The 27,808-nt window shown below is 40.1% G+C and overlaps 2 protein-coding genes across 2 annotated transcripts; one reads left to right on the plus strand and one right to left on the minus strand.

Annotated features, from left to right (window-relative positions):
* Positions 1-356: 356 nt before the first annotated feature.
* Positions 357-12,100, minus strand: kcnj10 (potassium voltage-gated channel subfamily J member 10). Its single transcript, XM_022758034.1, has 6 exons — positions 11,771-12,100; positions 5,419-5,761; positions 4,649-4,860; positions 4,193-4,324; positions 3,901-4,078; positions 357-3,522 (listed from the first exon to the last, which is right to left on the minus strand). The coding sequence occupies exons 2-6, from the start codon at positions 5,759-5,761 to the stop codon at positions 3,125-3,127; spliced, it is 1,263 nt and encodes a 420-aa protein (XP_022613755.1). The 5' UTR covers positions 11,771-12,100; the 3' UTR covers positions 357-3,124.
* Positions 12,101-20,087: 7,987 nt separating this feature from the next.
* Positions 20,088-27,131, plus strand: LOC111231267 (purine nucleoside phosphorylase-like). Its single transcript, XM_022758318.1, has 6 exons — positions 20,088-20,220; positions 22,971-23,140; positions 23,263-23,366; positions 24,507-24,682; positions 25,644-25,831; positions 26,455-27,131. The coding sequence occupies exons 1-6, from the start codon at positions 20,192-20,194 to the stop codon at positions 26,679-26,681; spliced, it is 894 nt and encodes a 297-aa protein (XP_022614039.1). The 5' UTR covers positions 20,088-20,191; the 3' UTR covers positions 26,682-27,131.
* Positions 27,132-27,808: the final 677 nt, after the last annotated feature.

The following is a 27,808-nucleotide window of genomic DNA, read 5'->3' on the forward strand; positions in this document are numbered from 1 at the left end:
ATGTTCAACAATGATTGTTAAATGTCACAAATACTCTGAGAACTCTCTGTAGGCGGACTATCCAAATGTGTAAGTGTAACCAATGTTTATTTATTTGTGACATATATGTGACAGCACTTCCTTTTTTTGGACCAACCTGATCAACATAATAATTTTTTTTTTTTTTTTAATTCAAGTGTGTCATGAGTATTTGCAGCACGTGTTGTCAAGTTGGTGAAGATGTTCTAAATTTGCTTGGGTTTTGTCTATTTGCTTGAGTTGCAGTGCGTTGGGCTCTCAGGGCTACTGTAGTAATTAGTTTATTCATGTGTCATTCCTCTTCTAGTGAAAGATGTGAAACAAAATATGACCTTTAATAAATCATCATTAGCTTTATTTAATCACTTTTTAGAGAGAACCGTCTCATTCGATCTCTCCAGCTGCACTTTTAAACACTAATAACACTCCACAGCTTGATGTTAAGAAAATGTTACAAATACATGCAATTTCCAACATATTCATGTCCATCACAGAACCATCATTGTCATGCGTTTGCATCAGAATGATCTGTGATTTACAGCATCACTTAACACTGTCATCTCTCAGCACTCACCTCTGGTGTAGTCATCTTACAAGTCCTCTTCATGTACTTGTGGTCTAGACTGGAAAAAGGGGGTGGGGGTGTTTCAACAAAAGGCCTGTAATTCATTTGACACTGTTAAAAACTTGAATACCACAGCGTCGTCTGCACACAGAGAGGAGAGCTTCTTCAACATTTTAAGTAAAATTACCAAATGGGCATTTACATCCATGCATGTACAGTAGCTGTTTGTGATTATCTAAAGACATTATCTCATTTGTCAGTTTGCTTAAAGCCACTGAGAGAGAGAAACAGCAATTCTAATTAGCTTTGTAGGAAGGAAGCTGTTTTAGTTTCTTCTATAAGTGCTTCAAATTCAATGATATTCAATATGTAAGTGCTTCTAGTGGTGTTAAAAATTTATCCCGCTAAGGTAAGGTCACAAAAATACGTAGGCAGCTAACCTTCCTAAGGTGCAAACGTACATCATGTACATAAAGTGCTAACTTTCTGTTTTGAAACAGCAGTAACAGTCACACACAAGAAATACTCAAACCAAAACCTCCAACTAAAAGAGATACAGTGTACAGAGCACCTTAAACACAGTATATTCACTCTGTTTGTCTACATTTTAGTTGTAGTGCTACATTAGCGTAACATAATCTCCAGTTCTTAATTGTGCGTGCATCGCCATGTACAACACACATCAGTACTGCTGCCTTTTGCAACAGGAAGGATAAAAATACCATGTTGAGAGGAAATATGGGTTGGGGACTTTGTGAGATAAACTGACTCACCATCACTCATTGGTGTGTCAAGTATAATATTTACTATACCGAAACTCAAAGTCATTTGACCTTTTTAGAAATAAATTTGTGCGTACTGTAGTACATATGCATTATGTGTGTATTAACCATACATTTACATGTATGTTAGAGGAGGTATAGCAGAGGATTCTACCTGTATATGCCAAAGTGTCTGTGGGTGTTTCCTGCTGACTTTATCACACAACATCACCCCCATACCCCTCTACCCTTCATACACTGGAAAATATACACTCATAATGTCTCGCACTTTTTTGCAAGTTTTTCTCTTTGTGATTTGGTACTTTGTACTCTGGAGAGAACTAATTAGAGTTTTGTTTTGTTTCAACCCTGCCTCCTGAGAAATGACTTATCTATACAACTGAACTGCAACACCAAATATGCTTTGTAGGAAACATAATCCCTGGCTGGATTAGGTTCGACATGTAATATATTTTTTCAATGAATACCTGGGGGATGTTTGCAAGAGAGACTATTTGGACTAGACCAACTAATATGATCATTTTCATATAATAAACTTAGCCTACATCAGTCTGCTACTTACCCGAACTATTTAAAGATGATTATATATGACATATTATTCACAATATTTATTTGAAATTAAGAATTTAGATCTGAATTCTTGCAACATGGATCAGGGACAGTTGCATGAAATTTTACCAATTAACATTTACTTTTTGTCTCAATAAGTGTAGTATTCTGAAAGTATGCATTGTTTTACAGTAATATTATAATATTATTCATTTATTTAGTGATAATTATCAAAGAAAGGTTATTGAGTTTTGTTTTGCATAGAACATCGGCCTACCTTGAGTTAAAATAGGCACAATTTATCTAATTTATTGCTTATGGTGAAAATAAAAATATGTAAGAGAGGCTAACAAAATAATTCTCAAAATAAATTGTTTGTATTTTAAAATGAATGATTATTGCTGCGTCTTTTGTGCTATGGGACAAAATTAGCCACATACATTAACCTGGAAATATTGAAAAATACTGTTGTATGGTCTGTTTTGCTCTGTTCTGTTTTTCAATAAGGGTTAGGGTTAGGTGCAATATGAGTGTCGTCCTTCTAGCACGTTTCTGATTGGATGAATAAGACTTGTTGCAACCGTCGCCTGTTGCAACCGTTCAACCAATATGATATTTTGGTGGACAACAGATACACTGTCTGTGACTGTTTTACTGATACGTTAAGTATCAAAGTATTTGCGACTTGCTAAACACATTAACAACATATCCATAATAAAAACAGAGTCAAATCGCAATTAATTTTGTACACGTATTTGCTGTTGCAGTTTAGTTGTATAGAAATGTAATTTTTAGGAGATAGGATTTCTGTATGAATAAATAATCCAACTATTGTTTTTTGTTATAAAAGTATACAGTAGATTCTCACTCGCCACACAAATGTAAGTAGCAGTGGCAGTTAGGTAGTGTTTTATGCCATCATGTAATGCAGTCAAACCTGTGTAAAACATGTATTATCCCAGCAGATGTATGACAATGACAAATTTTAAGCTGACCATACAGGAGTTCATTGTCTTCCATATTTGCTTTCTGCATCATGTGGCGCTACTGAGAACCAAACATCTTTCTGATATAAGTTCAAAACAGTCTAAAAAGACAGTGTCCAAAGCTGCTTTGATGTTTCACTGATTCACTGTTGACTCTGAACTTGGCAGTCTCCTGCGAGTTGCTCTCCACGAAATGCTCCCTTCTCAACCAGTCAACCGTTTGTTCACACGTTGCTGATGCGAACACTGAGGGGAGTTTCTCTGACCCGGCCACGGTCCTCCCCTCGCTCCCTGTAGCTCTGCTCCAGGCGAATCTTCTCCGGGTCGGCGGACACTTCAGGCACAGTCCCACCCCCGTTGCTCTGGTACCCATGCTGAGGGCTGGCTGGTTTGAAGATGGGTGTGGTCTTTGTCTTGGCCACTTTGTCGAAGAAGGCAAAGTCCGCTACATATTTACCTGACGGGGAAAGGGAGACTACGGGGGGAAACTCGTAGCCCCAGAGGATCTCGTCAGGCAGGTAGGAGGTGCGGACCTGGCAGGTGGCAGAAGTCGGCTCCACTGTAGCGCTCATGATCACCAGCAGCTCAAAGTCAGCCAATTCTGGATCTGTCCAGCCCCCACCTGGCAGAGGCAAATGAGACTGTTGTCATGTGACCACTACTAGAGGTTATCGTTCACTTTCACACAGTTTCTCCTCATATAAACTCGTGGTCTTGAATTCAGTTTTATACATGAAAACCTCCTCCACCTCCACACACCTGGACACTCGCTTCGTAAAGTGAGTATGTTTGTCAGAATGTGGGTTTCAAAAAAACACAAAATTAGATGAACCAAGCCCCCCCAGTTCCAATGTCAGAAAGGTGCCGGGGGGAGGTGTCTCCAAACACAAATACTTTGATTGAAGCCTATTGACGCCTCTAATCAAAAGATTGAAAACACAAAACACCTTTTACTAATACCACCATTCACTAAACTTCCTGCCCTAACTACCAAACATACCCTTGGCTGCCCAGGCTCGCAGGGGGCTGTTGTCATCGATGACGTGGTAGAAGGTGAGGGGCAGGATGAGGAAGGGGCTGTCGCTGGAAGTGTCCACTTGGAAGGGCACGTTCCTCTGGTCCAGACGAACCGTCTCGCCTTCCTTGGTCAGAGACGTCTGGAGCAGTTTCCCAGTCACCTGAAGAAAAACAATGTTCACAAGGTGGTTTTTGCTTCACAAACTGTTCAAACACAAGGAATCTGATATCTGATCACCTTTACTTAATTTCTCTCTATATCTATTCACATTTACCTGACACCCAAGCAGGAGACTCTTGCGCATGTTGGCCACCCTGATCATCAGGCAGGGTCGACCTTCGTGGGTCGACACCACAGCGTGTTGACTAAACTTTACCGTCTCCCCTCGCTTTTTTGGCCGAGCAACCTGAGCAGAGAAAGCTTGTTAACCTCTGGTTTCAGTTTGATGATCTTTGATAAGATTCGTGTAAGTGTCTCAACCTCAACACAGAAACAGATGAATGCAGCACGGCAGGGGATTGCATATAGTTGTGTGTGAGTTATTTAAGGTAGGAGAACACACTTGTTTGACCTGACAATGCTTTAGAAAACTTAATTAATATTTTCTTTTATACTCTGCAGCAATTTGTACGATTATGAAAACTACATGGATGTATAGTAAACATACAGTATGAGGCGGCCCTGTCTTTTCACTGTAAAGAGAAACACAACCCTTTTTATTATTGGCTACCTTGGCCAGGAAGGTACCAGTGATGAAGATCTCCATCAGCATGGTGAGGACCAGCTGGACGATGAGGAGGATGATGGCAGCAGGGCATTCTTCAGTTATACAGCGAAAACCATAGCCAATAGTTGTCTGGGACTCCAGGGAGAAGAGGAAAGCCCCCGTCAGGGTCTGCATCTGCATCACACAGGGTGTGTGGTTTGATGGAGGGTCGAACTCTGGAGAAACACGTTGAGAGGGGAACAAAAGCTCATTCCTGTTATTCTAAAAATATATGTTAACATTACAGATAACTGCACAAGGCCCCGAAGGCCAAGTCACTGCAAAGGCTGGAAACATGACATTAGAGGAAGAGAGAGAGGGGCAGGTGTCTTTTTGAAGATATGAAAACATTTCCTGCTGTCACTAACGTTTAATATAATCAGGGTTATATTCAGCTCAAGATGAAGCTCAGAGGACACCAGAAAACACCAACATCTACAACACTGCTAGAAGTAACACACCCTCAACAGTCAGTCTTTCGCTATGAGTCATTTGCTTTAGACCAGTGCACAGGCGGGAAAAAAGGCCATCTTTACGAGAGGTGTTTTGAAGTTTCTGGATGATTCGGTTAAAGGTCCACCCCAACAATCTTTGCTCTCACAGAAAAAGCCCCTATAGAAACTTTGAAGGGAGGACTGTGGATCATCTAGGCTGAGCCCAAATGTTTTTTCAGGGAGGACACCTTAAACTGCACATTAACCCATGACATGTTTAAAGTCCCCGCCCCCTCTCACCCAGCAGATCTCCGTGCACCAGCGCGACCAGGTACCACAGCACTCCAAACAGGAACCAGGTCCCTGCGAACGTGCCTGTGAACAGAAATAACTTGTAGCGCCACTGCATGTCCAGAAATGTTGTCCAGAGGTCACGCATGTACAGAGCACTCCGGCCGCTGACGTGCTCGATTCGCACGTTGCTGCGCCCATCCTTGGACAGTACACGCCTCCTCTTCCTCAGAGTCCCGCCCCCACCGGATATGCCACCCAGCAGGGGTTTTAAAACGTCCGTCTGTGTCTGAGAGTGGCAAACCTTCTGAGGGGAGGAGCTACGAGAGGAAGGAGGTGTGGCAGACGTCATCTAGTGAATGACAAAAAAAGATTTAAATTAGGTGATTTCTAAAATTGTCTTTTTTAAATGGCCAGTGTTATTAACAGGCTCATTACCTTTGCCAAGGAGGTTATGTTTGTTTCTCTTGTTTGTTTCTTTTGTTTCTTTTGTTATGCAAACTGAGCGACGTGGGCCATTCAGTTTTGGTGCCGATCCGGTTAAAGCTGCGGCTCCACAAATCTTTTTTATCACTGTCTTTAACATGGCGAGATGTGCAATTTTTCAGCACTTTCATCAATTTCTCAGGAAATTATCTTTGGATCTTGATATAAAAATATATATAGACATATTTATGATATGAATCTGGGACAATTTGGTCTCAGATCCAGATAATCTGACAGACATGTGTTGGATTGTTTGGCCTTGGCGGAGGTATGCAGATTAGTTTGGGAGGTCTTTATTTTTTTTTAAATAAATAGACACATCTTACAACATGCAACACATCAGTGTGACAATGACTGACTTTCTGTTTCATTCAGGAACAGATAGAAACTTCCAGTAATGACAGCATGCTTTGGTAATTTCCCCTGCAGCCAACTGCTTTCTATCTCGGGGGCAAATTTATCCCAATTGAGCCTTGAAACTGTGATTGTTTATGTTCAAAATATGTACCAAAATAAAATAAAACACCCAGCAGACAAGTGAATATCAAACTGTTAATTCAAATTACAAAGCAGGAAACCACATGAACAAAACAAGCCAAAACAAACCTGAAAGGCCTTGTACACCCATGCAAGTGGAAGTTAAAATTTTACGGCGGAGATTTGGTGGAACTGTAGTGGGAGTTTCCAAATCACACTCATTACATTACATCAGACTCAACTTGACAGAATCTGAAAATAAATACTAAAAAAAGTTGAGTTCGAGCAGGTTTTTTTCCCCTGGGATAGGGAGAAGATTTTACAAATATTTCTTGTATGTTCACTGGCAGGTGTTCAGCCCTGGTACATAGTCCCCAGCGGAGGGATAACCATCCTGCGTGGATGTACTGTGTGTGTGGTTCTCAATCTATTGGCTCATGTCATTTTTTCAGAAGTGTTTCTGAAGACTGCAGATTTTAGGATTAAACTCAGTGCCGCAGTTTGGAGTCAGAAAATCAAAAGTGGTGGATCGAGTACAACCACCACAGCGGATTCTAACACCCTGAGAGAAAAGTCAATAGAGGCAAACAACCTTAAAACACAGATAGTTTGAGCATTATGGTCTCAGTATGCTTAAAACAAACTAGGTGGAACCATATAAGGTGTTGTCCAATTATATCTGAAGGCAAAGGTCTCTATAGCTGTGTCCCACACTCAAAAGCAGGGTTGAAAAGTCAGTGTTCATGTCATGGTGTTGTAAACTGCTGTGACAGAGATGACTGTGGAAAAGTTCTTAATTTCACACCAGTGCACATCTGTATTTTAGCTTTTGGAAATTCAGTGGAAAGATCATGAAAAGTGAAAGAAGTGACGTCTGCTACCAAGAAACCATCCTCTCATGGGAAATCAGCTGCTATGATTCTATATGTGTTGGAGTTTTTCAGTTGATTTCGACAGTTCTCTGTAACTAACGGTTGTTAGAGGAAGAACAAACATTTCCTCATAGGTATCGCTGTATGAAACACAAATATGAAGCAATTATCATGTGTGTAAACATCTGCTTCTTTAGAATACGCAGCAAACGATAAGACGACTTCCTCCCTCATGTTCTCAGAGACTGCTGTCTCGCTCTAACATGAACCACTGGTTTGAGAACTGCTCAACAAAACCAAAACCTCAAGACATAATGTCACAATGACACTCTGCGGTGGGACAAAAGCAAGTGTGTGTCAGACCTGAATAAAGTTTCTATAAATTTCCCCGAACACATTCCCCTGACTTTCCCTCCAGCACTTTAGTTTAGCAGCATGTTAGCATTATCACTGTGAGCCTGTTAGCATGTTAGCCATGCTGAAAGTTAGACAGAAAGTTTGTTTCACACTTGATTAAAGGATAAAGAATGAGAAGCCTAAATAACAACATTAAAAGCAGTTCCTATTCAGATGATATTGTCACCATCTTTATTAACATATTTGGACAGATTGGGGAACTGAGATCATTTGATGATTTATTTTTAACCCTGTCATTTGTGTCATTTGTGAGTTCTCTCCACAAGACAAACTACATGCATCATTGTCTTCATGAAGAATAAATAAGCTACAAACTGCAAATCTTTGTTTTAAATGCTTTACGCTGTGGGATGTTGGTATGAATGTGTCCCCCTGTATCCACCTCTGTCACGCACAGACAGACAGTTACTGTATCTCCACACACTTGACACGCTCACTTACGTCCAGCAGGGAGAGGGTGACCCACAAAAGAGGATGATAAGGAGGAGGGAAAGAGAAAAGAAAGAAGAGTAGAATTAAAATGAAGATGTGCTGCATTAACCCAACAAACCCTTCACACAGAGTCTCATTTGTGAGAGAGGAGAAACTTGAATGAGTCAATTAAGGTAAAAAAAAAAAAAAAAAAAAAAAAAAACTTTTATCAAGATAAAAGTTTTCTTTTTAAAAAAAAAAAAAAGGCTTCACTGTTGGTTCTAACCATAGACGCTGAGTGTGGACAAAGAGTGAACTTCTGACTGGAAACTGGAGACGGCATTAAGAGTTTGGTAGGAAAAGGGCCAAAGTTGTGCTTTCTGAGAGCCCTGCTTGTTTTTCAGCCTGGTACTCAGGTCTTGTGCAATCTTTCTCTCAGGTGTTTTTTTTTTTTTTTTTTTGCTGCTTTACACTGAACTATATGGCCAAAAGTATGTGGACACCCTAAAGTTACACTTGAAAGTGATTGTTGAATATCTTATTCCAGCCTCCACTGCTCTGATTTCCACAAGATTTTGGAGGCTGACGGCAGAGATTAAATATCCTATTCAGCTACAAAAGCATTGGTAGAGACGAGCACTGATGATGCACATTGTGCTGTGGTGGAGGAGGACCCCGATCCTTTACCGAAGTAAAAGTACCAGTACAAAAATGTAAATATACTTCATTACATGCGAAGGGCCTGCATTCAAAGTGTAAGCATTATCAACAAAATCCATCCATCCATTATCTATACCCCTTATCCTTACCGGGTCGCTGGGGGGCTGGAGCCAATCCCAGCTGGCATTGGGTGAGGGTGGGCTGCACCCTGGACATGTCACCAGTCCATCCCAGGGATGACATATAGAGACAAACAACCAGTCACCCACATATTCACACCTATGGGCACTTTAGAGTCACCAATTAACCTATGTGCACATCTTTGGACTGTAACAGGAAGCTGAAGTACCTAGACAGAACCCACACAGGCACAGGCAGAACATGCAAACTCCTCACAGACAGGCCCCAGGCCCAGAATCCCAGACCCTTCTAGCTGTGAGGCGACGGTGCTAACCACTGCCTCACCACGTCGCCCTATCAACAAAATGCACTTAAATTATATATATAATATAGGTCAGATTATGGAGAGCAGCCCTGGACTACAAGCAAAGACTGTCTGTTTACTTTTGGCCATGTAGCGTAAATAAAAATAGCTACTCTGGGATTCTGATCATGTAATGTTATGTAATCAATCAGATTTAATTACATCACATGTGTGATTATGCAAGGGTGAGCCCCTCAAAAGCATCATAATCACAATGACACCATTGAAAACTTCACTCTTTCAACTCTGCATCACCCTCTCACCCAGTCCTCTGTGTCTTTTTAACACGCACACACACACACACACACACACACACACAGACACACATACACTCACATGGCCTGGAAAAAACACAAATCCCACTACAGGCATATCAGATGAATAAGAATGGAGTAAATGAGAGTGAAAATATTTTTGACCAACCTCTCCAGTAGGATGTATTCCATCTCCATGGCAACACGACTACCTTACTGTACAGCCCGGCCTCAGCAAACCGAATCCAACAACTGAGTCAAAACTTTTTCTTTTGCCAAACAAAAGAGCGCTCAATGTTTTCCTGATCTCTCTCTCCCTCTCCCTCTCTCTCTCTCTCTCTCTTTCTACTTTCCTCTTTCTCTCTCCTTCCTTCTCTCTCTCCTCTGTGTACACAGGAATGCTTTGTTTGGAGCTGAGATAAAAGAAACAAAAGACACCATTGACAAAAACGACTCTGTGCCCATCCATGTGTGTGTGTGTGTGTCTGTTTGCGTGTGTGTGTGTGTGTGTGTGTGTATGTGAGATTATGTGAGAGTGGGCATTGCAATTACATGTGTATTTCTGCGTGTGTGTGGCTGTAGGCGTACATTTTGTATGTGTGTTTGTGTGCAATCATTTGAAAAAGAGTGTACAATTATATGTGCATTTGTGTGTGTGTGTGTGTGTGTGTGTGTGTGTGTGTTGTGTGTTGTGTGTGTGTGTGTGTGTGTGTGTGTGAGAGAGAGAGAGATGAGTGAAAGGAAAAAACGAGAGAACGGAAGAGAGGAAGGGAGAGAGAAAGAGATCTGTGACAAAAGGCCCTCGTTAGTATTCTGGAGTGAGGAGTAATCCCCCTCCATCTCTCCCTCTCCGTCTCCCCCTCACACGCACACACACACACACACACACACACACACACACACACACACACACACACACCCTCTCAGTTTGTTTTGTTCTTACCTTCCTTAATATCTCATTCTCTGTCTTTCCTTCTTTTATATCAAATCATTTATTTATCAGCATAAACCAAATCACATTAGGCACCCAGATTCATTTAAAAAGAAGAGAAACTTAACTTCTCAAATTCTGTCTCTTAATGTGGAAACATTTTTTAAAAAGAAAATAATTCCCTCCTCCTTCCATTTCCTCATTTCCTTGTCTTTTTCCTGCTGCTTTACTGAATTTCTACTGTCCATGAATCAGATTTCTTCCTGGTACCAGATCTAAAGCTGATAACATGCAGTTAAGCTGGAGGATGGATAAGACTCTACTCACAACCCACTCACAGTCTAAACTTGCATAAATACATCATATCTTTCAGAAATTAGGTAATTTGCCAAATAATGTTATAAATGGAATAGAAAATGTACAAAAAGAAAACTAATATAAGTTAAGAGAGTATAAGGAACTCCTTGATTGATTTCATTTGAATATCCACAATCATTCAAGATAAAAAAAACCCAAAAAACACAGAAAAGCCTAATGACTGATTTCCATTGTTTTTCTCTACAACATCTCAGTGATAAAATAACTTTTTATTTGTGGTCATAGTGTCTCACTCTTTAACAGCAAGAGAGCGCTAAATCAAAAAAGTCTGCATTTACTAACCATCGCCCCCATCCAACTCATGTTTGTTTTCAATAAAGATTTTTTTTTTTTTAATGCATAGCTTTTAAAGCTTCATTTTTAACTTTAAAGCACTTAAAGATTTCATACCCTGTGTGTTTCACAGTGCCAGGATGAAAAGACGCTCGGAAATCAAATGCTCTGATTGGATGTGAACGCTGTGACCTGATATCTTAGTTTTCCATAAACTCGGCTTCATTACGATTCTGAGAGGCCAGATGTTTTCACATGTGGAGGTGGATCCTTTGAAATTTTGAAACCAACCGAATATGAATTAAACTGTGAGGATTATTTAGAGGACTGCCTCAAAATCGAACTACCTACATTGTTTGGGTGCCACTTACTGTTGTATGCATTTGGAAAGTTGGAGAAATTAGAAATTCTTTGGTTTCCTTTATGAGAGTTTTTTTTAACAGTTTGTACAAATTGTTTATACAACCATTACCAATAGAAATAATGCAAAATAAATAAAGATGTAAATACATATATCAGTTGATAATAAAATGAAACATATGCACATTACACGGGTACAGTAGAAGCAATTGAGAAACTTACCTTCACTGTATGAGAAATGACTGGAATGCATCATTTCTTAATTTAAGAAACAAATCAGTTTTGTTGCCATGCAGTATATTTTATTTATTTATTTGAGTTATTTGCATTGCACTCTGTTGAGAAATAAATTGCTTACCTTTTCAGCAGGGATTGCAATCTAATTGACCCGTACAGAGAAGAGTTAGGAGCCCAGAGCCTCAGCCTTTCGTCCACATGTCTGCTTTGTTGTCATACGCATGCTCACAGGACACAACTGGGACTGTAAATCTGCAGGAAGAATAAGCTCAACAGCTTGCGTCCCTTGACATTGATACACCATTAAAGAGAATTATGAGTACAGTCATTGGCTCATCGGGCTCCTGTTTGTGACCCAAAGCCCGGTCTCACTGCTCGCAAATTCTTCCCAAAGGGACAGGACTTGGCTTTATAAGAGGCATCTCTCTCTCACTTTTACTCTTTCCCTCTGTCTCTCTCTCTCTCTCCCTCACTCCTGAATTCCTGTTGTGTCCTGCTAACGTCTGTGTAATTGCTGTAATAACTGATTGCCACCACCACCCCCCCCCCCCACCCCCCACCCCGCCCCCAAGTCTCAATTCACTATCAGAATAACTCAAGTGACCACAAATGCATCATAATGGAGTCTTAAAAATAGGCCTGAAAAACTGGGGTTCAAAATATTGTTTTTTTTGTTTTTTTTCCAATCATGTTTTGTTGCATTTTGTTGTTGCATCACTCCCAACTATCACACACACAGATACATGCACATGTTTGGGGCATCACATGCACATTCTCCACAAATGCACTCTGGCACACGTGCACACACCAACAAACCACCCCCTGAAGTACACACACACACACACACACACACACACACATACACACACAGAGTCGCACACACACACACACACAGAGTCTCACACACACACACAAACACTCTTTTAGGGGGATCCACAGAGCCCTCTATTCATAACGTCTTTGCCCGGCATTTGCTGTGTCCAAGAGCGTCTGTACGGAGCGTCCTGTTAAGCTCAAACACATAAAGGGCCACATCCGTGAGGTGAATACGACTCCTTACTCCGTCTCAGGAGAGGGTGACAAAGCATTATTTAATTGAAAGAGGGAGAGGTGGATGGACTTGATGAGGATGGTTGGTCAAATGTGCTGAAGAGTCTCTGTGAGTGTGCCCGGTTCAAAGTATTTTTGTATTGGTAAACAGTCATGTACCTGCATCACACTGTGATGATGTGAAGATGGAAAGAGCAGCATCCCTGGAACTGGAAGGGAAGGGAAGTGCTTGCTCAATAGCACTTCTGTCAGTGCATGTGAAGGTGCACATCAACATAGGGGAACCCACGTGTCGGGGCCTGATGCACCAGGCTCAAACTTGCTGCATCGCCTCGTGTCAACTCACTTCCTCTAAAGCATACTGCGGCTGATTGTCACACATTCTTAATCTGCATAACATGAAATTTCTTGCATGGTGGGAAGCGATGGCTTGCTTTTTCTCTTTACACAGAAAAGAGGATACAGAACAGTCAGCATGATGGGAAGTTAACCCCAAACCAAACTAACCGTTTTCACACACTGTGACGGATTTGATGGAGTTTGCCTGCACACTCTAAACGCTCTGACAGGCGGATAAAGAGGAACCACATTCAACTTGCAAAAGCAATTGATGCACTAGGTTCAACAGTCAGATCAACACATTAGACAGACGTCATTATACATATGTTTTTATAGGCAGAGTTGCACTGCTCATGATGAGTAAATTGACCTGTGGAGTTCCCCACTGAGAGCTGAGTAGTGGCAGTGACAGCCAAAAGATGCTCGACAGCTCTCAGCTTGGTGTAACTCCCTTATATCTCCTGGAAAATGCATCATTTTATCCAATTTATCTGGATTTACTTTTCACTGTGTAATCATATTTCTGCAATGTCCTTTGCTAAGGCACTTTGTGACTAATTGACCCCAGCACTGTTTGTGTCTTCATGTGGACTACATCATAACTGCTGTTGATACGTCCCAGCACCAGTGACACTGCACAGAAACTCGAAGGAATTCCTCTACAGTTACAGTAAATTACAGGTCCACTGATCCTGTGGGGAAGCTGTGGGACAATCAGTGCATGCAGAGAGGAGAACAGTCAGCCATGTGTGTTCCCTTTACTGTAGCTCATCTGCAGCGTGGAATCCCAATGACAACACTTCCTGTAAGCTATAAATATATGGTATATTGAGTAACAGCTGGTTAGTCAGTTCTTTAATGATTGAAAGTAACTAAGTACATTTACTTAAGTACTATAATTAAACAAGTTTGAGGTACTTAGATTTTACTTGAGTATTTGCATTTTCTGCTACTTTATATTTCTACTCCATGACAGTTAAGAAACACTTCTACATTTACTTGATGAGTTTCGACACTAGCTTCCAGGTTAATAATACAAAATATAATCAAAAAATAAATTGTGATAGACTACGATGATTATGATTGTTATAGGTTAAGAGAAGATCAGATAGGGCCATACTGATTCACAAGCTACCCAGGAGTAAAAAGTAATCAAGATTGGCCCCACCTTTACCAACTGCAACATTACAGTAACATAAACAAAATGCACCAATAATTGTAATCCAATAATATAATATATGTTGTTCCGAAAAGTGCCATTCTGCATAATGAGAACTTTTAGTTTTAGTGCTTCAAGTATATTTTGATGGTAATACTGTTGTACTTTCACTTGTAACAGACCATTTCTACTTTGTGATATCGCGGCTTTTACTTAAGTAAAATGTCTTGAGCACTTCTTTTCATGGTTAAATGATTTCAGGGTCCAAATGCAGACTTACACAGAGGCAGGTGAATGCAGTGAAGATACAGATACTGCAAAAACAGGTCTACAGGAAGATGAGGGGATGGCGGTCAGGTATCCAGGTAAGCAGGATGTGGAACAGTAGGAAACACAACCAGTTTGTAAACAGACAAACTGACCAAGAGTGGGGGATTAAATAAACAAGGAACACAAAGGTAATTTGGAAAAGGTCAAACTAGGCAGGGCAGGAAATCAAACAGGCAGGAAACACACAACGATGAATTGTGAAGCAAATGAACCATAGACACAAAAGAAAGGGGATTTGAAAATAAAACAGGAAACACTACAAAGAGAAAAATGACAAATGATTAAGCTCTAATGTCATAACAATTTTCTTCTCTTCTTTTATTTTCTCAGCTCGACATGAAACGTGCTAAATTTTTTTTTAGCTCTCATCCCTTGGTGGATAACGTTGATCAGGCGTGTGTGAGTGTGTGTGTGTGTGTGTGTGTGTGTGTGTGTGTGTGTGTGTGTGTGTGTGTGTGTGTGAGTGTGTGAGTTGGTTAATTGTAGGTGATATTTTACCACACATCATCTGGACGTTTAGGTGCGAATTGCATAACAGTAAGTTGGGCTTGACAAAGAGTCAGCTGTTTACCATTTCCTCTTTTCTGCTCAACAAGAATGGGAAAGAAAAGACGAATGGTGTGTGTGTGTGTGTGTGTGTGTTGTGTGTGTGTGTGTGTGTGTGTGTGTGTGTGTGTGTGTGTGTGTGTGTGTGTGTGTGTGTGTGTGTGTGTGTGTGTGTGTGTGTGTGTGTGTGTGTGTGTGTGTTGGGGTCAGCCAGTGCTTTTGGCACATAAGGGTGGTATTGGTGGACTTACCTCCGTTTCATTCATCCTTAGAAACTCTCTTTCTCTCTCCTTCCAGCCTTTTATTTTGCCCTCCATCCTGTCTCTTGAATATTTATTTGATGTTTTGCTTCGCTGTTTCACTTCCTGTGTTGGACTCAGGGCACCAGTTGCGGTGAAAACACTGATACTGGGTCGCAAAGAGTTTAAAGACCTGCTGCAATTTGCAAACCATCACAGATTCATCAAGCCATTTGTTCAAGAATTCATTTCATTCATTCATTCTGTTTACCAGTGATTAAATCAGCTACTCATCAGCCTCTCATTTGCCACAGTGACCATGCTATAATTCAGTACATAATCCATAATCAATTGTTAAACAATGGGATGTTCCATTGTTTTGATCAATAAATAAATACTGCATGTAATTACACTTCAAATGACTGCTATACTTTCAGGATTTTTTTTACAATAAATAAAAAGAATTGTGCTATTTAAGTACTACTTCATCACATTACATGTTAATAAAAATGTGAATGTAAACCTGATTATGCATGCAGATGATCCTAAGGTTTCTGATAGAGGGAATGTAGCACATTGTACAGCAAGTGCATCAACAGAATTTTCTTCTGCCACAAGTCAGAGTTCATCCAGCAGGTGGCAGCAGGTAACAGCTGATAACTTTTATTTGCAGGCAAAAAGGACTGATCTCTCTCTCTCTCTCTCTCTTTATGTGTGTGTATGTGTGTATCCTATTCTTCTTTCTCATGGGGAAAAGAGCTGCTCACCTGAAAAAGTGATGAACAAATTACGAAGTCAGATTAGTGGTAATAACAACACACAACAAAATAAAATGCACCTGAAGGGAATTCATATTGATAGTGACCTCAGTGACCTGACTGGTTATCACTTAGTTTAGAAAAAGTACAACAAACAATGAGTACAAATATTAGCATTACAAATATTAGAATTGAACTCAGTTAAACGATCAGAATGAAGAAATATGTCATAATGTAAAAGCTAGAAACTTTAACCTGTTGGTAGCGCTACATGAAAGGTCTGGGGATCAACAAAATCATTATGTTAGGTTTCATCCACTGGTAGCCATGAATGTGCTACAGCAAATTTAATAAAAAAAAAATCCATCCAATAATTTCAATCTGGACTGACCAACCAACCAACCGAAACTCCCACTCCTAAAGCCATGGTGCTAAAAATAGTACACACTCAGTACACAGAGTGAGGAAAAACGACTCTGTCAGTCACTCTGAGGCTCCAGAAACTGCAGGAAATAATATAAAACCTCTTTTTGGTGAAGGAAATGCCACACTAGAATAGTCTTTATATTTTAATATTGCTAGGTAAGAGACAGTGGTAACTCAGACACATCAATATAAACATGTGAGGCTATAGAATATGATTGCTTGATTGTTGATGAAGTGCATCTGTGAATGAGCCACACTTAGGGGGATATATCTAAGGGAACAGTTATATAAACCTACAACATCTCACTGGTACTCAATAAGAAACATGCACAATATAGATTAAAAAATGACAAAAGCACACAACATGATTAGAGAAAAAAAAATGCTAAGGGGCATATATGCCCAGGGATATCACTGAATACACAATGTATGTTTAAAGCTCAAAACTATCCCGTATGTAAGGGCTTACAAACATAGGTATGTACACAGTACAGAAAGGACCCAGACATTTTCTGCAAAAGGAGATACTTAAACACAATCTATATCATTCAATGCATCTCAAAGATCTGAATTCAACATTAATAAGTATGAACAGTGTAAAAATTGAACTATGTGTAAGAGTTATGTAATAAGTATTTAGAGATCATTTAAACAAGAAAGATATGAAGAAAGGTCTGCTGATACCTAGTTTCAAGCCATACAACCTGGTTATAGAACATATAGAAAAATACAATATATACAAAATACAAGGTTATAGAAAATAACCTTAAATATATTTGGCGTCCTGCTGCTTGAGTGTACAGTAAATGCATGAAGTGTAGTTTATCATAGGGAACTGCAAAAATAAAATAAGAATAATGACATTTTGTATATTACTCTTGAATGAGCAGAGAACTGTACAATGAAGGAATAGATAAAGAAAATAATTGCCAGATAAGCATATGGCCTAAAAAAAAGTGTGATTCCATTTAGTTCCAGATGTTTTCAGATCCACTGGGACACTGAACGCTGCAGTGTGCAACATGAGCTGTAATAATAAATGAATAATGATAGTACAGGAGATGCAGTCAAATGTCACTTATATTTACTCTGGGTTAGTGATGCAAATGTCCTGCACTGGCGACTGGAGTGAGAGCAGCAGGTTTTGGCTGGCGTGCCAGAATGAAGGGCCTCACAACTGTGAGAATACAAATCAGCTGTTACATAAGACATGGGTGACCAGAACACTGGCTGCTCTGTGCTGCTATATGGGTATGTGAAACAAAACCCACACACACACACACACACACACACATATATATATCTATAGATATATACTTATATATATCTATAGATATAGATATATATATATATATACAGTTGGGTGGGACACACTTGCAGAGTCAGAGATGCATGTACACAAATATGCACGCATGCCTGTACACGTATATGTCTAAATTGAACACATACAAACCCCCGTGGGCTCACTCTCTTTGCCTCTCTTCACTCCACCAGTTTGTCAGGCTGGATGTTGATCTCTCAAAACTTTGACCAAGAAGACATCTTGACAAATTCTGGTAAGATTGCCAATTATTTCAGTGTGGATGGCTGTTTAATCCAAAAGGATGATTGCTACAGATTTTGTCAAACCTTTTAACCTTTCATCTAGTGCCATAGTCAGCTCATAAATCCCAGCTTGAGCAGTAATGACCAGATTTTCATGAAACTGTGAATATACTTGATGTCAGGAGGATCAGGCTAAGTATTTGTTTAGTGCCACCATCAGGCTAAAACGGATTAAATCGAATGTAAGATGTTCCCTTCTCTAGTTCCACCCATCAGTCCGATATCTCAAGACACAGCACATCTCATTATCTAAGAGGCTGACTAAAGATTTATGAAGCACTTTCATGCTCCCAGAGGAATGAAACCTTTTACTTTTAATGAGGCCATGCCCAGTACTCTAGCACCACACTCAGGCCTCAGAACAAACATTACACTTTCAGCCAAGGACTGAAAAACCATCAGTTTATTCTTAAGAATAGTAGCAGTAGTAGTGGTAGAGGGTAAAAAGTAGTCTGACAATTTAATCTTAACTCAAAGTCCACTTAATAGCTTTTTTCTCCAGAGTTTTCAACTGCATTTTACATCCTGTTAAAATTATTTTGTAGTCTAAAATAGCCAAGATGTTGTGTCAGTAGTGTTAAGTGTAACAACTGCCTTTCTACAATAGGCTATAGCTGCAAATAGGGTTAAACACCAGACATATAAAACTGCATCTGAGTTCACTACCTCAACACCTACGAACTTAAATTTTGTAACTGTTCTTTTTCCTGTCATGAATATCATTATTTTCTCCTGAAGGCAGAGAGAAAACAGAATAACATACAGTAGGCTATATGAATGACAACAAACTGATGATCTGACTTGGGAAGTTTGGGTGGGACGTCATTTTATCATGGTTTAATTAAATTTTGTTCTCCATACTTTCTGAATGCTTAAGGCCTTAACTCCTTCCAACAGCAGTCTTATCACTTCTTTCTCTCAAATTCAAATACAGAGGGTCTTTATAGAACACCATCTCCCCTCTAATTATTCAAAAATTACATAAATCTATATCCAGGAAGTTTTCTAAGAATCATTAGTTGCATTTTTATATCTAGTAAATTATTACTGAAAAACTAAGTGAATTACCAGAAATGATGCATGGTCTAACTGATTTTTATTTATTTACTTATTTAGTCTCGTGCATGGCGATTGCATCAGCACCAAAAGCAACACTACCACGTTGGAAGCATGGTGAGTTCTGTTGCTGCCTTCAAGTCCTGTTGGGAAATCTTACAACTAATACTCCTCATTGGTTATGTAGGCTGCATAATGAAAAATAGATATAAAACTAACAAGACTGAAAAAAATATAATGGGACACAGTGGTAGAAAAGTCAAGATTAATGATACTTAAGTGTAAAGGTTATATTCCATGTCTAAAGTAGCCTCTCTTTTTTTGTTGTTATTTTGGATTGGATTGATATTTTTATTCACATTTCTGTTAGTTCCTCTGTAGCTGTGAAAATTCCCTCTCAATGTGAAGGAAATAAAAACAGAAAACAATGTGGTCAGTATTCAGGATTTTATTGGCTTTGCTTTAAAGACATCAAAACATGTAACAACAACTAAACAGGGATCTCAAGCTTCTCCTCTTTCTCCTGCTCAAAGTAACTGAATTGATTCCAAAATGAAAATAAGAGTCCCTGCGGGAAACATTTGATGCTATAGCTACATTTGAGGAATACTTAAATAATCTAACATTAGGGTTAGGGGTGAAAATAAAATAAAAAATCTGTGTGTCAAACATTTAATTCAGTGACTTCCAAACTTTTTGGCCTGTGATCTCCACTTGTGACTTGTAGATCACACATCCTGCCTTAAAAAGAAAAACCTGCCTCGTGTTTCTTTTGTCATAAATTCCGTCTAGACTTCTTCTCGACTCTTATTTTGGAAGAAGCTCATAAACGCATCATTAGAAGACGCCTGCGCTTCAGCCAATCGGGGCATTCTGGTTGTGACGCAAAGGAGGGGGTGTGGTGTCATTTAGGGTGGGGGGTGAAAACCTAACACAGCTCCCTACATCAGGAAACCCGGCATTACTCTCAAGCGATTTTCTACAGCATTTGAACACGGAACAACCTGCTGAGGCCATCTGAGTCACGTTTCATCATGCTCTCCATGTCCGAGTGTGTGTCTGAGTGAGTTAAAAATATTTACTTTACTATTTTAATTAAGGCTAAATTGCAGAAACCATGTGTTTAATCCTGTTAGATAAAATAATACATTTGCTGTGATGTAGCTACATCCAGCACCGGTATTCCGTCGGGATATAGCTGCATTCATCACCGGTTTTCCATCGCTGAGTTAACAGGGGATGTTACATGAAACTGCCCGTAATGTAGCTACATTATAAACTAGATCCCCAGAGAAACAGTCACACTCGGAGCAGATAATTAAACTGATAATTAAAAACGGTCCCGAGAAGCGCGCGCGGGCACTTAGTTAGGATGGCACGCCCCCTCCGGATGCTGCTTGGTCATCTCTATAAACTTTTCCACGAAGAGGAGGGAAACGTGCTCGTCTGATACCTGTTCATGACGCCATACAGCGCGGAACAGCTCCGGTTTTCTCAAGAACTGGGACGGTGTTTCTGTCCCAGTTCTTGAGATAAGGTAAGCTCCATGCGGGTTCCGCCGTGACGTCATCTCTACAAACCCATCACTGCAAGCTTAAGAAGGCGATGTGTTCTACGTGACTGTATTTATGAGTCAGCGGGCTTCCGTCCTGCTGCTGCTGCCGTGAGTTGTGTTTGGCCACATGTGCTAATAAGTGAGGTGTCACAGCTGGCAGACCCCGCGGTGTGACATCTACATCTTCACGTCCATGTGCGGGGTTAGTGACAGAGCGCACGTAGCACTTTTAAAATGAAATAAGAAGGAGAAGCTTGCTCACTTGATATTATTCAACCTTTAAATAAAAAGAAGACATTATCATAAAAGAAAAGGCAAAAATGAAACCACCAAACTGTGATGTGACAGCCAATAAGTAACTCAAATGTGGTCATACTGATTTTGTATTTGTCTTTATAAGGACCAGGATCAGTGAAAACCAGTTTTAGACCTGATCATAAAGGCAGCCCAGTACTTTAGATCGATAGAGATATTTTATTATTATTTTATAGCTCATTAGTAATAATAATAACAATAATAGTTAATAATAAGTAATAAACAACGATAGTTAAATTAATCCATTTCATGAGCCACTTCATTTGGCTGAGGTGTTATATTATATAGGCTTACAGCAGTAAGGGTTGTGTTTATCAGGTAGAACTAAACCAATACTAGCCTATTAGAAGGTTGCACCTAATGGTCATTTTTATTTTCAATTATTCGGACAATTATTATTATTCTTCATTATTCAATTCATCATTTGGTGTATAAAATGTCAGTAAATAATGAAAAGTACTCTTTCTTAAAGTCCAGAGTAGCGTGTTTACATGTATTGTTTTGTCTGACTAATTGTCCATATATATTCAGGTTACCATCCCATAAGACAAAGGAAAGCAGCAACTCCTTATAAGTGAGATGTTTGATAGTTTTGATATCAATCAATGATCAAAACAGTTGCGCACATTAGTATTGCGTATGTGACTGATGATCAGTAACAAGAGATTACAGTACAGAAATGTCTGGTAATAGTCATTTAGAAACAATCTCTCCATATACATTCAGTCTACCAGAGAGCACTTAACATTTTTTTTTTTTACAGCTGGAAAATGATCTGCTCAGGATATCTTGGTCCCAATTCTTTTACAACAACATTTAAATGCTTTTTAGCATTTTTTTATATCATGTGTTCATGTAAAAAATGATTTCCTTTTTCTTTTTTTTTCTTATATTGTCATCATTCTTTTAAAAAAAATCCAGTCTCTTCTGTGAGGATGCAGTGTTGGTTTAGGGTTAACTGTTAGAATAGAAAACAAACTGGATTAAGAGCTCAAACCATACATCCCTTTGAAGGAGTGTTTATAGTTGTTTTAAAAAGGTGTGTGAAGTGACCAGATGCGCCAGAGAACATTTCATCTTTTGTTGCCAAAGTTGTGAAACTAATGAATGGGATTGACGCGTGATACTTAGATGTCCTCACAAGCACAGAAATGTAACTGTCTGTTTGTGTGTGTTTAAGAAATACTGTAAACTGCAATTACCATCAAGGTGTGTTAAGGTGTCACTCTCCATCCCATGACCGTGACGCATTGTTTTGCACATCCGAGCCAGTCAAACCTTTTACAGTACCACCACATGCACACAACAGGATATTTTGTGTGTGCACTTGTGTGTTTATGTATATATTGCTCAAAGCCCGGAAAGATATTCATTCGGGTTCAGTGACTGGGCAGGATGTTCCCGCCCCCCAGGATCCTTCTGGTTAATCAGATATTCCAGGTTATTTCCTGGTTATTGAATGTGGCATGACGGTAGATGCAGAGAGGTTAAATAAGGATATGTGTCATGCCATCTTAAAAAGAGCTTTATGTATCTTTTAAATTATTATGTCTTTATGAAAACTCGAAAATCATTGAGGGGGGGGTGAAGCCCTTGTTTACAGTGATGTCGAGCAGACAAAAATACCAGTTGAAAAAGAACATCAATTAAAATAGACATATAAATACAATTAATAAATAATATAATGACAACAATCAATTAAAAGTGTTTTGTAGTGAGTTCAAGGTGGATGATGCAAAACTTTAGCATTAACAAATGATGATAATAATTTAATTACTTACTATGAAGTAAAAAAAAAAAAGAAAAATGACACACTGACACCTGAAACACATCCCACGCGTCTGGGATGAACTGAAAACACGGTCTGCAAACCACATCGTGTGAATTTAGTTTTTATTGACACTAGAGTTAATGACTGATCTTTGCTTCTCTGACTCCCTCAGTGACAGCTATGAGGAGTGCCGGACCACAGCTGACTGGCTGCTCTCCAACACACAAGTGCGGCCGACTGTGGGAATCGTATGCGGCTCAGGTCTGGGCGGGTTGGCTGAGATGCTCAAGGACCCGCAGGTCTTCAAATACAGCGACATTCCCAACTTCCCCCGGAGCACAGGTATGCACAGCCTGCAGCTGTCTGGGAAAACACAGCTTTTAATCTCTGTGTGTTTTTGTGTGCACGTTTGTTAGTTGCACTGGGTGTCTAACCGGTCTGGTGTGTGTGTGTGTGTGTTGCAGTGCATGGTCATGCTGGCCAGCTGGTGTTTGGAACACTAAAAGGCAAGCCGTGTGTTTGCATGCAGGGCAGGTTCCACCTGTATGAGGGCTACCCCATCCAGAAGGTGAGTAGAGCTTACAACCTGCACCAGTCTGTAAAGTTGAAGCCTAGCGCAGACTACATTTCGCCATGATTTGCCCGTCTATCTGAGACAAAGACCCATGAGTCTGCACAGAATCTGGCCTGGCGCCTGTACTGCTAGACCTGTTGTCTGGTTGAATGAATATTTAAAGAGGAAAAGTTGAACTAAACAACCTGATGCATTCGTTAGACGAGCAGTTTGAGGACCAGCACGCAACGAGAGCAACGGTAAACCCATTTGGTGAATTCTTGCATGAGTTTGTCGAATATCACGATGGTTAGCTGCAGTCACACATCTCTCCAACTGGAATAATCTTGTAATCACTACACTCCAACTGAGGTTAGTGTGTAGTTTGTTGTGCAGCCTGATGACAAAAAATGTCTTTAAATCTGCATTAGCTTTAAATGATAATTTAAACAGTCAGTTCCATATAAACTACATAAATATCCCCCCTGATTTTAGTGGTATTAAGCTTCACCTCTTGGTTTTTGAGGTGTTGAGATATTCACCTCTCAGACTCAAACTCAAGGCCTCAACCCTAGGTCAATGGGGATGAATTATACGTTGCTCCTGCTGCTGAAAATATATATTTTTTTAAAATTACTTTTGAAAAACTCTGCAGTAGTTTGTCTTTCCTGAAACGTTATTGCACCGACGTCACAGTGAACCATTTTCAGCAGGACAACGTCTTTGGCTCAGAGTTGTTCCCATGAAAACTGCCAACAGATCTTTGTGGAGGAACTTGTTTCATATCTTTTCTGGAGAGACACTGAGCTGCTGTTCACCAGGCACAAACTTCAGATACAGAGTCTTCAGAACCTGGATAAATAAAACAAAAACTATCTAACTATCTAATTCAGCAGGTGTCTGAACACAGTCAGCAGAGTTGGAGATATCAGAGATTGCAGTGGCCTCAGTTCACCCCTTCACTTTTTGCACTTGTGTTGTAGATTTAACCGTAAATGGATAAAATTGTTATTTTTATTTAACTGTCAATCTATACATTAAGAAACAGCCACATTCCCTCCAAAAGCACTTCTTCAAAGGAACACACTTCACATTTTGCAAATTCTCCTCTCTCCATATGTAACCTCACACCTTACGTTACCTTGTGTTCTCCAGATCACGCTGCCCATGCGCATCTTCAAGCTGATGGGCGTGGAGACGATGATCCTGACCAACGCGGCTGGAGGTCTCAACCAGGACTACAAGGTGGGAGACGTCATGATCATCAAGGACCACATCAACATGCCGGGCTTCGCTGGAATCAACCCTCTGGCTGGACCCAACGATGACAGGTGGGTGGAGGAGAGGGAGGGAGGGGTAGATGCGTGGATGAATGTTTTTATGAGGGCAAATGTTACATTACATTAGTTTTGCTAAGGAGCTGCTTATAAAGTTGACAGGTTTAAATGCTAAAAAAAAAACAACAACCAGTGTTTCCTGTTATTTGCACAATTATGTTTGTGTCGCAGTGAAAAAGCTCAGCTGCAGTAAACACTCAAAACTCCTCATCTTTTTAAATGATTGATAGTTGGTCTCAAGATTTTAAAATTTATATTAAAAAATTGTCATAAGCTCAAAAGAGGCCAAGACATTTTTATTTGAATTCCCGCTTTGGAGATCCAATAAAAAGTTTTATTTTTCTAGCAACTTCAAGCAAACAGATTCTGCTCATTCACTGTGCGAATGACGCAGCTCGAAGTTTTCCCTCCCCCGCCATTTTCCATCTTGTAAAATATGTGCATTTTTGCAGGCTCCTACACAGAACTGCTACGCTTTGGCCCCGAAGCATCTGATGTCGTTGTCAACAAAAGTGCCTGTCATGCTCAAAGGCTGCAATTTAGAGGGATTACATAGCACTTCAAAACACTTTGACCCGACTCCCAGAAGTCAAGTCACTTTTATTCATATAGCCTTTTATCACAAATCAGACCTCAGGGGGCTTTAAATTTATAGTATGGACAAAAAGATGACGATTGCACAACAGTGTATTTTAACAGAATCATTGCAGGAAACAGATGAGTGACCTGCGCGCCTTGTTGGACCGAGTTGACATGACAAATCTCCACATGCACATTGCTCAGACGTACCCTGTCACATACTCTGCATCAAAAGACTTCCATTTAAGTGTTGTTAAACTTTGTCTATTACTTTAAAGTTACCCAAGTCGTCCGGTGACGTTTCATCTTGCGCAGGACTTCTGTGTAAATTCTTACCGCAAGTTGTGATGAGTCAACACCGCCCTCCTCCCCACAGGTTTGGCGTTCGCTTCCCCTGCATGTCCGACGCCTACAACCGCGAGCTGCGCCAGCTGGCACACGACGTGGCGGCGGAGCTGGGCTACGACTTCCTGAAAGAGGGAGTGTACAGCGTCGTCGGAGGGCCCTCATTTGAAACCATCGCTGAGTGTCGCATGCTGCATAGGCTAGGCGCCGACGCTGTTGGTGAGTTGTTACATCTCTCTGACACACACACAATCGTACTTTCATACGCAACACATTCACCAGACCCTTAATCTTTACCTCACCTCATCCGTAACAACAAGAACCCTTTGAGGAAGTGAGGACCGGACCTTATTTGTGCTCACTTCCCAAAAACATCCTCAATCACAAGGCGCATTCAGGTCATCAAGACGGAAATACAAGCACATGCACACACAGACGCACACGCACACAAATAAATCCTACTGATTAAAACATAGAGGAAAGACAGTTACAGGACAAGTCATTCAAAACCTCACTTAACCAATTTCAATCAAAATCTGTATATGGCAGCCCTACTGCTGAGGCCGGAAGCTTTCAGGAGAAATTCATTTAACCGGTCGCAACAAATAAATAATGAATAGGCGCATCACTGAATTCATAAATCATAAAAAATTTGCAGTATTTCATAAAATCAGTCGACCAATCCCATTTAATCTCACGTCTGCGTGAGTCTGACGTCATGTCAGTATGAAAAAGGAAAAAGTAACACTGGAATTTTAAAACATACAAATAACAGATTTCAAGAACTGAAACATGACAAAACACGACACTGACGTCTCACCTTCCCTACGTCTTCTCTGCAGGGATGAGCACCGCCCACGAGGTGATCGTTGCCCGCCACGCCGGCATGCGTTGCTTCGCCCTCTCACTGATCAGTAACCGGGCGGTGATGGACTACGACAGCCAGGAGAAGGCCAACCACGAAGAGGTCCTGGAGACGGGCAGGGTGAGGTCCCAGCAGCTGGAGAAGCTGGTGTCCATCATGGTGGCTCGGCTGGAGCAAAACAACAACGACGACAACGCCTTCTGAACGCCGACAGAACCTGACGCCCGGTCCTGAGTCCGCTGTCCTGCTTTATCTCGGGTTTAGTACTTGATAAAGTAGTTTCTTCGCAAAGCCTCATTTCTGAAATGTTTCCACTGACCGTTACTTCACGTCTTAAGGTCTTGGAAACAGGTAAAATTTTATACATTCCTCTATCAGTAGCTCTCTGACAAATTCCCCGTTCTGTATTCAGACAACTGTAGTGTTTCAGTGAAACAGCATCATATTGTAAATTCTAACTTAATAACTTTTAACTTAATATAAAATATTTATTGTTTCAGTTCTTTTACATTCCCTGATATCAATAAACAACCCATACAAATACAGTGATATTCACATTTCTAATGTAGAAGACCAACTCATCAAACATATCCACGGCAGAAATAATAATTTCATATAGTGTAAAAAAAAAAAAAAAAAAAAAAAAAAGGTGTCAATTTTATAGAATATTTAAATGTATTTAAGTGGTGTTTTTATTTGCTCTGATGATGTATGTGTGTGACAGAGAGAGTGGAAGAAAGGGATGGTGTCCCGCATGGGACAGTTACCAAAGTGTGTAGATTCAAGTCTCTTTCCGTGTCTTAACACTGTGTTAACTAACAGACTGGGTTTTCGACTGTCTGTGTTTTACTTTACCCAAGACTGTACAAACTCTGGATCTGCTTTTACAATAAAAAAAAAAAAGACTCAACACAAAGACAATGCTGCATTTGAAAAGGACAGGTCTGATCTTTGTGTGTTCGTCTGCTGTTTCTTTGTTGGTGGGACGTAACGGACCTTTCTCCTGCAGAGGGCCGTCAGTCACGGTCTTAAAAGGGAAACACCACCTCAAATCATCTTATATATTGTGTCATCTGTTTGTTGGGCAACATGTACCATCAAAACAAGGAGATTACGTAATTACCCAATCCTTTGAGGCCTTGTCATATTGAGGTGTGTCAATTTCATTTGATACTGTGCTTATATGCTGCATATTCTTAAATATATTTGTTAATTAAATTACCCCAAACTATCAGCCACACTGCAAGTCTGCAGCCGTTTTATGAAGAGCAATTTGAGAGCATTGATTATATGCAGATTGCAAACGGTTGCATCATCACATGTAACAAATG

Source organism: Seriola dumerili, unplaced genomic scaffold (genome assembly GCF_002260705.1).
Source record: "Seriola dumerili isolate Sdu_G_001 unplaced genomic scaffold, Sdu_1.0 BDQW01000291.1, whole genome shotgun sequence".
In the NCBI taxonomy this organism is placed as follows: domain Eukaryota; kingdom Metazoa; phylum Chordata; class Actinopteri; order Carangiformes; family Carangidae; genus Seriola; species Seriola dumerili.

What these genes read in the sequence shown, in the direction of transcription:
- LOC111231267 (XM_022758318.1), top strand. Translation starts at nt 20,192, where the DNA reads ATGCTCTCCATGTCCGAGTGTGTGTCTGA. An exon ending in GCTGGACCCAACGATGACAG is followed by an intron (nt 24,683 to 25,643) that starts GTGGGTGGAGGA and finishes TCCTCCCCACAG; the next exon opens with GTTTGGCGTTCGCTTCCCCT. An exon ending in GCTAGGCGCCGACGCTGTTG is followed by an intron (nt 25,832 to 26,454) that starts GTGAGTTGTTAC and finishes TCTTCTCTGCAG; the next exon opens with GGATGAGCACCGCCCACGAG.
- kcnj10 (XM_022758034.1), bottom strand. Translation starts at nt 5,761, where the DNA reads ATGACGTCTGCCACACCTCCTTCCTCTCGTAGCTCCTCCCCTCAGAAG. An exon ending in GGTGCACGGAGATCTGCTGG is followed by an intron (nt 4,861 to 5,418) that starts GTGAGAGGGGGC and finishes GTGTTTCTCCAG; the next exon opens with AGTTCGACCCTCCATCAAAC. An exon ending in CTGGTACCTTCCTGGCCAAG is followed by an intron (nt 4,325 to 4,648) that starts GTAGCCAATAAT and finishes TTCTCTGCTCAG; the next exon opens with GTTGCTCGGCCAAAAAAGCG.